The sequence below is a fragment of the Xyrauchen texanus genome, chromosome 23 (genome assembly GCF_025860055.1).
Source record: "Xyrauchen texanus isolate HMW12.3.18 chromosome 23, RBS_HiC_50CHRs, whole genome shotgun sequence".
NCBI classification, from domain to species: Eukaryota; Metazoa; Chordata; class Actinopteri; order Cypriniformes; family Catostomidae; genus Xyrauchen; species Xyrauchen texanus.
In genome coordinates, this window is record NC_068298.1 from 30876190 (window position 1) to 30891065 (window position 14876).

Genomic DNA, 14876 nt, shown 5'->3' on the forward strand with positions numbered 1-14876 from the left:
CAAGGCACTTACTGGACTTTCCACATTGGAAAGGACAAAATGGTGGAAGAGATTGCGGTTTCTATTGTGAATGACTCTTGAATGACTACCGCAAAACAGAGAGGAATACCCCCGCATGGACGGATATTTTTCCACTAAGAAAGATGTATTTCAGACTACAGCATCATCAACATACGCTCCATCTCTCTCACTCACTCTCTCTCTCTCTCTCTCTCTCTCTCTCTCTCTCTCAATTCAGCTCAATTCAGTTCAAAGTGGCTTAATTTGCATGACTGTAAACAATACAATATTGCCAAAGCAGAGGTTGTGTAAAAACAGAACTACATCTAAATCTATAATTAAATTTAGTTGAACAATTTAACAAGTAGAAAAATAAATTATAAAAAAATAAAATAAAAAAAAAGATCAGAACTGCTGAAGTCCACATTGTTTAAATACCTGAATACCACTTAAACATAAATGAATATACACACATGAATTGAGGGTCACTGTGGTGAACGTTAGGGTGACACACATTAATTGATAAATGAAATATATTTATGGCATTATTTTTGAAGACATCCTCACTATACAACATGTTTCACAAATGCATAAATCTTTTGCCAGCACTGTGTGTGTGTGTGTGTGTGTGTGTGTGTGTGTGTGTGTGTGTGTGTGTATGTGTGTGTGTGTGTGTGTGTAGCGTGTATTTATCACTTTGTGGGGACCAAATGTCCCCATAAGGATAGTAAAACCCGAAATGTTTGACCTTGTGGGGACATTTTGTCGGTCCCCATGAGGAAAACAGCTTATAAATCATACTAAATGATGTTTTTTGAAAAGGTAAAAATGCAGAAAGTTTTCTGTGAGGGTTAGGTTTAGGGGTATGGTTAGGTTTAGGGGATAGAATATAAAGTTTGTACAGTATAAAAACCATTATGTCTATGGAAAGTCCCCATAAAACATGGAAACACAACATGTGTGTGTGTGTGTGTGTGTGTGTGTGTGTGTGTGTGTGTGTGTGTGTGTTTATATATATATACCAGGGATGGGCAACTTTGATGATAGTGAGGGCCACAAATATTTTATCGTCACTATCAGAGGGCCAAATGTGACCGTGCACTTCCACCAATGGGATATTGGAAAATTAGAGGTACTATTTTAGAAGAAAACATACGTATGTCTGTATTACAGACTCTGCTTAGTGAATCAACCTGCATGTCCATATTCAATAATTTTTTTCTGCTTCTTTTCATGAGTGAACTTTTAACAAACAAACAAAAACACATTACTGTGGCAAACATTTTTTATTATTATTCCAGTGCAAACATGTTGGGCTCTCAAAAACATTCAATGATGGCACAAAACTGAAAAGTAGCCTATTAAGTGAAAATACTTAATGGGATATTGGAAAATTAGAGCTACCATTTTAGAAGAACAAAACACATGTATGTCTGTATTACTCTGTAATATTTAGTGATCCAACCTGCATTTCCATACACAATTATTTTTTCCTGCTTCTATTCATTAATGAACTTTTAAACAAAACACATTACTGAGTAGCAAAAATGTATTTCTATTTTTTATTATTATTCCAGTGCAAACATTGTGGGCTCTCAAAAAAAAAAACATTCAATGATGGCACAGCACTAAAAAGTATTAAGTGAAGCATACTTTCCACCATAGGCTATATCTCACCTACAGGGGGGAAACGTTTAAAGTTAATGAGATACTTGTGGTTTCTCCTGCTGGCGTACAATAGACTGGATGTCAATGTCAATGTTAGTGCAGCCAATCCTCATGAGCTGAAACAGAACGTCATCGCTGATCCTGTTTCTCTCTTTCAACTTTATATGTTTCATTGTGGAGAAGCTGCTCTCGCAAATGTACGTGCTCCCAAACATGCTGGCCATTGACAGTGCAAAATCCCTGAGAAGTGGAAAGCGGGACTCTGGTAGTATCCTCCAAAATGAAACTCCCCTCTCACTGCGCTTTGCTTGAAAAAACGGGTCTGACTGAATTTCGCAGAGTTCAAGCTGCAACTCGGAGGGTTGCTCGCTGACAGGAGCAGAGAGGGGGTCAGTGAATAACGCTATTCGTGGCTGCATGGCGTGGAAATCATGGAAGCGGCACTTAAACTGCTGCTGCAGTGTTTCGATGTCGGCTCTGTATTTGTGAAAAATGTTATCGCATTCAGGGACATCTCTCCACATCTCTTCACAAGCGGGAAAGTGTGCAAAATGTTGACGATTGGATGAAAATTCTTCTTTGAAAAGCTCTAATTTACTCCGAAATGCATTCATGTGTGCGTAAAGGTCGGATACAGTTTGGCCTCGCCCCTGTAACTGTGTGTTCAGGTGATTGAGGTGTGAGGTAACGTCCGTAAGAAAGGCCATATCGCAAAGAAACTCTGTGTCTCTGAGTTTTCGGGTGTAGGCACTTGTATCGCCTCGAACACTGTACTCCAAAAACACAGGAATTTCGGTGCGCAACGCAAAAAACCGCTCCAGACACTTTCCTCGGCTCATCCATCTAATCTCGGTGTGCATTTGTAAATCCCCATACGCCGCGCTCACTTCATCCAAAAAAGCTACAAACCTCCTGTGACTGAAAGACCTATTCCCTCCTCGTATGAGATTTGTAACTTTAGTCACCAGATCCATAACGTGACTGAAGTTAAGTGTCTTGGCACAGAGAGCCTCCTGTAGAATTAAAATAAAGATTAGGTTCAGCGCTAAAATCGACACATAGGCCTATCCTGTCATATTAATCTCATAAGGCCGCCCATATTCATAATCACAAAAAGTGAGCTGAAGATAAAACAACTCACCTGATGGATGATGCAGTGCAGTATAGGACAGTCCACCCCGCTCTGTTGGAGGAGCCCGGCGAAACCATTGTGTTTTCCTTGCATCGCAGGTGCGCCATCAGTAACGACGGCTGACAGCTTGTCAAAGCCACCATACTCATTCACAACACAGTTAACGGCGTTGAAAATATCCGTCCCTTTAGTAGTGTTGTGCAACGACACCAATTTTAAAAGTTCTTCGTGTACAACAAATGAACTGTCAATCGTTCTAGTGAAAATCAGTAGCTGGCTAATATCCGTCACATCTGTGCTCTCATCCAACGCTAATGAGAAGTATTTGCAGTTGTGCATGACTTGTTTCAATTTGCCATCGACGTGATTATGGATGTCAAAAATTCTGCGTGTCACTGTGCGACGGGACAAGGAGACAGTTTCAAAGTTTTTAGCCATATCCTCGTCTCCAAATGATTTGGCCATTTCCATTGCACACCTCTTCACCATTTCACCATCTGACAAGGGCTTCTTGGCTTTAGCAAGCTCCAGTGCCACAGAGTAAGACGCCTTGAGGGCAGACTCCTGTGTGGATGTAATTCTGGTAAAAATACTCTGTTGTTGATTGAGCTTTCTTTTCAGGTCAGCTATAACAGCGGCCCTAGCAGCTCCGGTGTACTTTCCATATTTGTCCCTAATGACGACTTAAGTTGAAATCTTTAAATACTGATCTTGTTTCCAAACACACTAAACACATAGGTCTACCTTTGAATTCTGTAAACAGATAATCTGTTTCCCATCTCATCTGAAAAGTACGATTCTCTTGATTCAGTTTACTTTTTTTACCGCTCATGGTTCTCTCTCTTCATCGTTGACTGTAATGAAGCAGATCCGACTAAGCGCGTTTTGCATAGGAGGCGCCCTCTATCGGTATACTGTATCATTACCATTTGAAATTGGTTCAGATGCGGTAAAACCCGTGAAACCAACATTTCTATGGTATTTGAAAATTGACCCGCGGGCTGCACTGAGTGAGGAGGCGGGCCTGCATGCGGCCCGCGGGCCGCCAGTTGCCCATCCCTGATATATACATACAGGGTTGGGGAGTAACGGAAAACATGCAATGGGATTACGTATTTAAAATACAAAATATAAGTAACTGTATTCCACTGTAGTCCTTTCAGATGGAAATATTTATACATACTGTATAAATGATGTGATCCAAAGTGCATTTGAACAGCGGTGAAACACTTTCTTATGTGTTACATTCATTCGAGCAGACAGAGAAGTAAGTTTGAAGTAAGTCTGAAGCAGAAGAAATAGAAATAAACCTTGTGTAAATTGTCAGCTTTGCGCTAAACTAAAATGCTATTTCTAGCCATTTTACACACACGTTTCCAAACACATCATATTTGTTTATCAAGAAAATTCATGTTGGATCATAATTTATTTTTTTCTAGTATGACCTTTGATATTAGGGCAAAAATCATTTTATTGATAATTGTATTATTGTTTTCCTGTAAAAATCTAAAAACATCCTTAAAACAAGATCAATTTGATTGATCTTGTTTTATAAACAGCACTGCATATGATTTTTTAGGTTTTTCAAAGAATGTATTTTTAACATCTGTATATTTGGTTTTATAGTCAAAACAAGTGAGAAAATCCTTCCATTGCTGAAGAAGTAATCCAAAGTATTTAGAATATGTTACTGACCTTATATGTTACAAATTACATTTTACAGCATATATTCTGTAATCTGTAGTGGAATACATTTAAAAAGTGGTGAAAATTATTCCTCTAGGTTGCAAGAATGAAACTATTAATCATGTGCTATCTTACAGGAAAAAAGTTTATATGTTATTGAACTATCCCACTAAAACACTTGATGTGTCCTTTCAGGTTATTAGTGAGGAGAGTTCTTATATGTTGTATGGAAGTGCAACACAGTTAAAAAATAAAAGAGTTTAATAAATAAAAAGAGATAGTTTAAAAAAAAAAATATTTATATTTCTCACACTCTAAGCAAAACAGAGTGCACTAGAGCACAATGTCCCGCCTCCTGATGCCAATGACAGGTTGTGCCAGCTAGATGGCTGAGAGTTTGTGTGAGACAGCACAGATTAGTGCCTGTTTTGCAAATACAGGTCAGGTCTTTAAGACAACCCTATTTAAGGAAGGCAAAGCATTAGACATTGAAATAGATGGCGAGTCACCCAGTTTGACCGGAATGGACCATTACATGTAAAAGAAGACAGAGTTGATTTCCTGGATTTCCACTACACTGTGTTGCAGGACTGTTCCCCACACTTAACAAAACAAAAATCGGAGGGTACTTGGAAGACAGAATCTAAATGATTGATCTGATTAATTTGAAACACATATTACATACAGACAAATTCACACTGACACACATTTAAAAATGTTTTATTTTATTTTACATTGTATGCCCGTTTAATTATTTTGCAACTCTGTACACAATTCTAAAGTTTCACTAAAATACTTGATTCTTTTGGTAAACCGAGTGTCATGTCCATTAATTTGTGTTGCACTATCTCACCTGAACTCCTACAAACCTAGCACTAGTGTATTTACCTACAGATGGGTTACACAGAAAAATGTGGCAAGCCAGCCAGGAGTTCTGTTGAAGGAGAATTCTCCACAGATGAATGTGACCAAAATTGCATTCAAACTGTACTAGAAATAGCTAACTGAATACAATGTATTCCCTATCTGTCACTCACTCAACATTGTGTGAAGTATGGGCCATACTGAGATTCGTGAGCTGGTGAAGGCATTTCTACTGTCTCTTTTAGTGGGGCTGAAACTGATTCTTGAGTTATCTTTGTTTCTACAATTGGCTCACACTCTCCAATAGACTTTGTGATTCTACCAAACTCTTCTTTGAGAACATCCTCAAAGGATTTACCACTCAGTTTAGCCAAGCTTTTTAGCTCCAACAGAAAGGTGCTAATGGCTGCTGAACCTACTTCACTACTGTAAGCACTAGATAGGCATGCGATGTGGTGAATTATATCAGGATTAGTAATGCATTGTATAACTAAAGGCAAGTTGTCTTGAAAAGCCTCATGTGTACTCTACAATGACCGGGTTGTTGTATTTGGAATCAGACAGCCTAATGTCAACTGACTTTAAAATTGAACCAAACTATTTGAGATAGTCAAAAACTTCCTCATCTGCTTCAGTGCCATTCAACCTACAAAAAAAATTAGGCACTTTGATATTTTCAGAACAGAAATATCTAGTGCAGCTTAAATGCACTTTTAGTTACATTCAGTTGTGGTCTAATTGTCCCACAATAGAACTCCTGGTTGGCTCGCCACATTTTTACATGCCACCTATCTACAGGTAAGTACACAATACTAGGTTTGTAGGGGTTCAGGTAAGACAGATGCAGCAAAAGTGAATGTTGTTTCAGTGGAACTTTAGTGAAACAAGAAATAATTTTGTACAGAGTTACAAAACAATTAAGCCGGCGTACAATAATAAAATGAAATAAAACGACTCAGGTTACTTAAGTGTGACCCTTGTTCCCTGAAAAAAGCAGAACTTGATGCTGTGCTGGAAAGCACTTTGGGAACAACTTTATATGTGACCAGCTGTGAATATGTGTGCAACACGTCAATGAATATTGACCGGAATTGATAGCCTCTGCCAGTGTAATCATTGGATGCACCTGGAGCAGGGCTATAAATAGATGCGTCACAGGAGCGTCGTCGGGTATTTTGTCTGAAGAGCAGTCCTGGGGCATCCCAGTGTGGCAATGAAGCGCAGCATCTAGTTCCTATTTTTTCATGGAACAAGGGTTACACTGCAGTAACCCAAGACGTTCCCTTTTCAAAAAGCTACACTTCTGATGCTGCGCTGGAAAGCGCTTTGGGAACTAGAATACCCATGCCACCGCACTGTGGCTGTCCGGACCCCCTATGATTGTGTAGTGTGCTCACAAGAGCATGCGAGGTCTCAGACATGAGCTTGAGATGTCGACTCAAGGACATAAGAGCCCAGAGTGGCATGAACATCTAAACTATAAAATCTGATGAATGTGTGCAGAGAGGACCAGCCTGCCGCATCACAAACATGCTGCAGAGGGACACCTCTAGCCAAGGCTTTGGAGGAGGCGACCCCTCTGGTAGAGTGAGCCCTGATACCTACCGGTGAAGCTTGACCACACGCCTCGTAGGCCAGGGCAATAGCGTCCCTCATCCAATGCGACATAGTCTGCTACGTGGCGGCCGCCCCCAGCAAACGAATAGTTGCCCTGACTTACACCACTGGCTAGTGCGGTGGACACAAGTCTGAAGGGCACGGACTGGACAAAATCTGTGAAGTCTTTCCTGCTCCGGCGTTGCAAACGGCGGGGAGCATAAGGCTTTGAGAGTGACCGGATGTAAGGTCGAGAAAGGTACCTTAGGCAGGTAGTCAGGGTGAGGGTGAGGGTGAAAAATTGCTTTAGCCATTCCTGGGGCAAATTCTAAGCAGGCCGGCAATACAGACAGAGTCTGTAGATCCCCAATTCTCTATAGAGAGGTAATCGCCATAAGAAAAACCATCTTGACAGTCAGAAGTCTGTCAGACGCTGACTCTAGAGGTTTGAAGGAGGTCTCAATCAGACCCTCATGGACTATTGCTAAGTCCCATGAGTCCTGGTTCTAGCAGGAGGCCTCTCCAAGGGCATCCCATCCATCAGGGTGTGGCAAGCCAAAATGGCAGCCACATAGACCCTGAGAGTAGCGGGGCATATGCCTGCTGACAGTTTTTCCAGCAGAAAGTCCAGAACTGAAGCAATCTGGGAGTTAACTGTATCTGCATTATGTGCACTGAACCATCTTTCAAAGACACCCGATTTATTGGCCTAGATTCATCTGGTAGAGTGACCGCATATAACCCCCAGGTGATTTCCTGAGTGGGAGAGAGAAAATGCTCTTTTTGACATTGAGTCTCAGACCCAGAGAAACCAGATGAGCTAAGACAATATCCCTGTCCTGATCTGCCAGTTCTTGAGACTGTGCTAGTACCAGCCAGTCGTCTATGTAATTCAGAATGCGGATGCCCTGGAGTCGCAAAGGAGCCAGTGCTGAATCTATGCATTTCGTGAATGTGCGGGACTACAGGGCTAGGCCGAATAGAGGGACCCGATACTGGTTGGCTTCATCCCCAAAAGCGAACCCCAGGAACTTCCTGTGCTGTGGCAGAATTCCTATATGGAAATATGCATCCATGAGATCGACTGTGACCAGCCAATCTTGATGTTGGATTTGAGACACGACCATCTTGATAGTTAGCATCTTGAACTTGAACACCCTGACTGATCGATTCAAGCCTTGAAGACCTAAGATCGGATGCAACACCCCACCCTTCTTGGGAACCAGGAAGTATTTGCTGTAATAACCTGACTCTCTCTCTGGAAGTGGAACACGTTATATGGCCCCTTTGACCAAGAGATTTTGCTGTTCTTTCCACAGTAGACATGCCTGCTCCGGTTTTACAGTATTGGAGACCATGGCGTTGAAACACGGAGGGCGGCAAGCAAATTTAATTCTGAAGCCTTTTTCTTCTGTTCTTAGGACCCACATAGAAGTACCTGGCAGAAGTTTCCACACTGCCAGGTTCTCTAATTTTGACACTTCCTGTTGAGGGGATGTCGGGTGTTTCGCGTCGTGCACCCAACTTTTCGTTGGAAGTATCTAACTCCCGAAACACCAGAGGCGGCAGAAATGGAGAGGTTTCATGGAGGTACCGGGAGGGCCGAAGTGGATGATACATGCGCCCTGTCCCAAGGGGGGCTACCCCCACAAGGCTGGGCGCAAGACCGTCAGGGTTTCTTCCTCTTAGAAATTACTCCCCTGAGGTCTTGCTTTGGGGGCTGCTGAGGGTGACGAGCCTGTCCCCAGTCTTTACGAGGGGGAGCACGACTCGCCATGCTTTGTTTCTGAGCCTCCTTTCTAGCAGGACCGGGTCTGGGTGGCCGACAGCCCCACCCCCTGAGTGCGGCGAGAAATAAAACTGCCCAAATGCTTCCTTGTGGCTTTTTGCCTCCTGGAACCTGGAGATAACTGTATTCATAGCGTCTCCAAACAGGCCAGAAGGCGAAACCAGGGCATCAAGGAGGAAAACTTTGTCCTTATCTCTGATGCCCGAAAGTTTAAGCCATAGGTGTCTCTCTGTGCTAACTAAAGCAGACATAGACCGGCGGATGCCAACAGGACAGGACTGGACAGCGATAAAGATACTATGGTTAGTTTCTAGTGTGAAACACGAGTGAGACTCGGACAACGAAACAGCGAAAGCGGAGAAAGAAGTAGAGATCAAATCTGCGGGAAGCGGGAACAGTTGGGAAGAGAATTAACAGAGAATTAAGGGAAGATGAGGAGCAGCTGGAGGAAGGGAGAAAAAGGGGGGAGAAGAAACCTAGAAGGGCCAGCAGATGGCGACAGAGTGGAGGGAAGGAATAAACATATCGTGACAAAACAGGACATGACAGTGGGTGCCGACTCTCGGAAGTAAGCAAGGCGAGGTCGAAGCATTTTGACTGAGAGAAGATCGCAATGCGCGCACCTGCCCTGCCCCAACGCGAGAGCAGCATGCTCTTCCCCCAAACAAACAAAGCAAAACTGATGCGTGTCCCTCTCAGCCATAGAGCGTAAACAAGGGAACACGCATCGTTTGCTCTGACTTTCAGTCATTCTCTCTTTTTTTTTTAAAGAAGAGAAAGTAGAGAAAAGGTTTTCGGCACACTGCCTAACAAATTCTAACTCCTAACAGAGGAAAGAAAGTTCTGACAGGCTTGTGAATCACACAAACACAGAGTGATCTGAAGACAAAAGATCTGATGACGCTCCTGTGACGCATCTATTTATAGCCCTGCTGCAGTTGCATCCAATGATTACACCGGCAGAGGCTATAAATTCCGGGCCAATTTTTATTGATGTGTTGCACACATATTCACAGCTGATCACACATAAAGTTGTTCCCAAAGCACTTTCCAGCGCAGCATCAGAAGTGTAGCTTTTAGAAAAGGGAACACTTTTAAATGTGTGTCAGTGTGAATCTGTTCAATATATATGTATTATATGCATATGTGCAACAAATTAGTCAGTCTGATTATTCAGATTGTTTCTTTCAAGTGTCCTCCGATCTTTGTTTGATTTATGTGGGCAACAGTCCTAACACACAGTGAAGTTTCACAGCTCCAAGTTCAAGTTGTCACTAAATTGGAATCAAGGAAAATCAACTCAGTCTTCTTCTGGATACAATGATCAGTTCTGGTCAAACTGGGTGACACACCATCTACTTCAATGTCCGATGCTTTGTGTCATCAATGGGGTGCTCAAGATATTCTGGGAACTTGGTTCATAAAACAACTGTACAGTCAACAATGGTCTCTGTAATCTTCAAATAATAATCAAACTTTTAACAAAGTCTAAATCTCAAACTAAAGTCAAACTAAATCTCCCTCACACCTGCCGATCAGCAATTACATGTGCTCTCTCTAGTGTGATCTGCACAGTCTCACACATCCTCTCAAGCATCTTGTCGGCTAAGCCAATCAACAGCATCAGGAGGCGGGACAACGTGCCTAAATGCATTTTGATTGGTTTAGAGTGGGAGTAACATAAATCCTCTTTATAATTCTTGATTTTATTTTTATTAAACTTATATTTTGTAACTGGGTTACATTTAGTATGCACTTTGTGCAGGCAAAATAGGCAAATCTTACTGAATGAGATCCTGAATATAATCTATTTTGCAAAGGTGTATTGAAAATAACACATGCTTTCTTGCATATATAATTTCTCTTGTATTGTGGATGGTGTTTTCGGTAGTTATTAGAATATTTTTCTGTTAATTTCATCAAAGGCTGCTGTTTAAAAACATCAGTACTTAGTTGATGTTTCCACATACAATATTAATATGTGTGATATGTTTATTTTCATAAGGAACGTGATCAATCTGATATTGTGAATGATGTGATGTCCAAACAAATGTTTTGCAGTTTAATTCTATAAGTGCCTGTTTTGTAAATACCGGTCAGGTCTTTAAGACAACCCCGTTTGAGAAGGCAAAGCATTGGACATTGAAATAGGTAGCGAGTAACCCAGTTTGACCAGAACTGACCATTATATGTAAAAGAAGACTGCGTTGATTTCCTGGATTTCCAATTCATGAAATCTTGAACTCAGAGCTCTGAAACTACACTGTGTGGTAGGACTGTTCCCCACATAGAACAAAACAAAGATTTAAGGATATTTGAAAGACAGAATCTGAATGATTGATCTGATTCATTTGATACACATACACTGACAAACAAATTCACACTGACACACATCGTGGGAAGGGGTCCTACCCAGTTTCCTATTCTTTCAGGGGAAAAAGACCCTGCGGAGACCACACCTGCCCAGGAAGGGGGAGGTAAAGTGGCAAAATACATCACATGGGCCACTCAAGTCGCATGTGGGAACATGGTAAGGGGGTAGATCCAGCCTCAAGGAGGGGGGAGTTGCTACAACGCGGCGACCGGAGGGCAGCTGGAACTGCCTAAGGGAGATGCGTGTCCACTCGTAAGGGGACCGTACCGCGGAAAATACACACATGAGGAGTCCACGCAGGAGTCCTGGCCTGTGGAGCACATATTCCAGTACGGGGTCTGCCTCCTCCCGGGGCAGCGCTTGCAGGTTCACTACCTGGTCTGGCAAACTGAATTGTGTAACCGAATTGCTCCGTGCTAGGGGAACCAAGGGGACGATTATTTTTTACATACCCGGCGGGGCTTCGCAGCGGGGCGGAGCAGGTAGTACTGCGTTGGGAGGCGAGGATGCGTCCTGAGGCTCTGGTGCTGAGAAAGGACTCAAGGCACTTACCTTGCTCCGCACTCCCGGCAGGGGGCGTGTTAGTGACTGAGGAGGAGGTCCAGTAGAGGCGTCCTCTGGACTCGTCAGAACCGGCCGGCCGGGGAACAGTCATGGGGCTAAGGGCGGAGGGTCCGCGTCCAGTGTGCCGGGACTGTTGAGGTGTGGTGGCAGAGTGCCGTAAGAATGGCATTTGCGGGCCAGGTGACCCAGAGACAAAGGAAATAAATATTTAACTGAGAATGTTGGTACTGCATCCCCGTCTAGGCTAAAAAGAAATTTAATATCAATTACTTTGCAGTTATTTCACTTAGTATATTGAAGTTCAATGCAGTAAATTCTAAGTTGATTTAACTTGAAATCATTTGTAATTTAATTTGCTCTGTCCAGTTAGTTTCTTAAGTTAATAGTTTTTAATTAGTTAAACTTGATAATTAAATTAAGAAAAAACAAAGAAAGCAAATAACAAAGGTACATTCTTTTTCTGTTTTATTTCAATTTAGAACTTTTCATTTGAAAATACAACAGACAACAACACAGTCAAGGAACATATTGCCTTGCCTTGATTCTTTGTCTCTATGAAACAACAGTAAACATGTTATTCTAAAATATTCAAACTAACCACCTGATATTTGGAGCAGTGGTATCGTTTTGCACTGCAAGCTGATTTTTCAAAGACTGAACTTTGTGTGTCAGCTCACCTTTTCCCAGGTTGAGCATTACCTGCTGAATAAAGGAGAAAGTGTTTTTCATGCACTTGGGGTAGTCCAGGTGCAGGGCATAAATCAGTCCAAAAAGGACACAGAAGGCCTGAGGCAGGTTGGACTTTCTTGATCAACGCAGAGGATTCCCATTGGAGTCTGACAGTACAAGTCCTTGTCAGTTACATCCTAACAGAGAAAGAAACAGATTGACAAGAAGAAGATATTATCATGCCAGTTAGATAATGCCGTGTTGTCCACCAAAATTTACCTTTGGCTGTATAATGAAATGCACCATATAATATAAACCGCACTGAAAGTAATTATTAAAAGGACAATACCAGTCTTAAATTGACTTTTTCGTCAACTCACTTATTTGGATCTGTTTATTACAAGTACTGAATGCAGAACTGCACCAAATATGGTTTTGTAGATTAGCACGTATGGAGAGTATACCCACTTTCAGCCTCATTCGTGCTCAAAAGATGTGAAAAACTGTTCCCAGAAACTTCTATGTTGCCATGCAATATTTTTGTGAATCATGTGACTCCAAGTACATTTTCCTAAACTGCTTTACTGTCACCAGTGGAAAGTTTTGCAGATGTCTTTGGATCCCAAACTGAAATGAGTGCACTTGTTGGAATATCCAGGATTTAACAAAAAGCAAACCCAAAACTTATGTACAAGATATATGTGTAACTTCCAACTGGTGATAGTAAAGTAACAAAAATAAAAACTATGCAAATGTAAAGGGAGTCATACACCTTAAATTTCTGGGAGCAGTTTTTCAAATCTTTTCAGCACAACTGTGACTGAAATTAGTAGCAGACAGTCTTCACTAATGGTTTAAAATGAAAATAAATAAATACAAATAATTATGTACCTGCAGAATTTACAACAAATTAACAAATTATTACTTACAGAGCAGGTCTTGAAGAAGACAGAAGGATCATCCCCCAAAATGACCGGCAGTCCCCGAAGACAAAGGCACATAATGTCTGTTGGCTCAGTGGTTTGGAAGATAGTGCACATATTGTTAAACATAGTTTGCTAACGATACTCACATGTATTAATTAAATTCCCAAACTTCCCCACAAATCTTTATGACTTCACTGCAATTTTCCAGTACTGGAAAGTAAAGGACAGGACAAGGGGAGATGACACAAAAGGAATGGAGATAGGAGAGAAAAGGGAGAGGACAGAAGGGTAAAGTATAGAAGAGGAGAGATGAAACAAGAAAAGGGGAGAATAAAGTGGAGAGAACAGAAGAAAATGAGAAATAAAAGAGACAGAAGAGGAGAGGAAGAGATTTTAAGGGGTTCCGTCATCAGTCATCTAATTCTGTCATCATTTACTCACCCTTGTGTCATTTCAAACCTATATGACTTTCTTTCTTTCTGCAGCACACATAAGATATTTTGAAGAATGCTGATAACCAAACAACTTTGGTGCCCATTGTCTTCCATTATACGGAATATATGATACAAAATATCATCTTTTGTGTTCCACAGAAGAAAGTCATACAGGTTTGGAATGACATGAGGGTGAGTAAATGATGACAGAAATTTTAGGTGAACTATCCCTTTAAGGATGGAGACGATAAGAGAAGAGAGCAAAGGAGAGAAAAGAAGAAAGAAGAGAGAGGAAAGGCAAAGGGAAAGGAGAGGAACGGAAATAGGGAAGAAAGGGACTAGACTGATATAGACAAGTCAACCCACCTTTGTCTGACAAAAAATACCTTTTTTCTTCCTGAAGAGGTCCATCTGGCTTGGAGAGAAATGGTCAAGTGCATCAAAGAAGTTCCCTCTGAGAGTTATCCCCACCAATCTGTTGAACTCGTAATTACCCTGAAACATAAAACATAGCAAACCATGTATAAGCCCACGGTCAAATGACCCCATCTATGATTTTAAAAGATGCATCTGTGCTCTTTTTGCTGCACCTTGATACACATGCAAAGGCTATTGGGAGCAATGTGTGCATCGAGGTGCAGTGAAGAATAGAGCGGAGCCATCTTTTAAAAACGGGTAGTAAAGCAAGCACATTTGTTTACTCTCATACATACCTGGCTTTCTGTAAAAAGAGCTGGCCATAGAAGTACCATCTGGCTGATGTCAGGCTTGTCTTTGACAACTTCTTTTCTGCGAAGAGCAAACGTCATGTCCATCTGTTTCTTAACAAGGGATCCATTTGGCTTTGTCTTTATCATTTCATTCACAAGAATCTGACGAGCTCCTTCAAGGTTGTGGTCATCCATCCCCTCTTTGTTGGGATGTCTTTGTTGGGAGGGTCGCTGTTTGTAGTACACCTTCCATGTTTACCACCATTGACAGCGGCCTCAAGTTAACCCAGCTGGCACATTTTGGACCTATAATTACCCATCTTGAACTTCAGACTATTCTTCCATCCTTCCAAGTCAGAGGATGTCCCTGATTCTTTAAGACATGGGTGTGATTGTACTAAGGCTTTTGCAACAGCTTCAAATTCTTCCTTTTTTTGGGTATGCTTGAAATGCCTACATGGTCT

At 41.6% G+C, this 14876-nt stretch overlaps 1 protein-coding gene across 1 annotated transcript; it reads right to left on the reverse strand.

Annotated features, from left to right (window-relative positions):
• Positions 1-1700: 1700 nt before the first annotated feature.
• On the reverse strand, positions 1701-14607 carry LOC127663470 (general transcription factor II-I repeat domain-containing protein 2A-like). Its single transcript, XM_052155072.1, has 4 exons — positions 14452-14607; positions 14069-14197; positions 2810-3364; positions 1701-2681 (listed from the first exon to the last, which is right to left on the reverse strand). Exons 1-4 carry the CDS (start codon positions 14605-14607, stop codon positions 1701-1703), a joined length of 1821 nt encoding a protein of 606 aa, XP_052011032.1.
• Positions 14608-14876: the final 269 nt, after the last annotated feature.

Bases quoted from the DNA above. Each gene is read 5' to 3' on its own strand.
- LOC127663470 (XM_052155072.1), bottom strand. From the start codon at position 14,607: ATGGATGACCACAACCTTGAAGGAGCTCGTCAGATTCTTGTGAATGAA. The intron at 3,365-14,068 runs GTGGGTTGACTT...ACATCCACACAG, and splicing joins GTATTTTTTGTCAGACAAAG to GAGTCTGCCCTCAAGGCGTC. The intron at 2,682-2,809 runs GTGAGTTGTTTT...TTAATTCTACAG, and splicing joins TGCACTGCATCATCCATCAG to GAGGCTCTCTGTGCCAAGAC.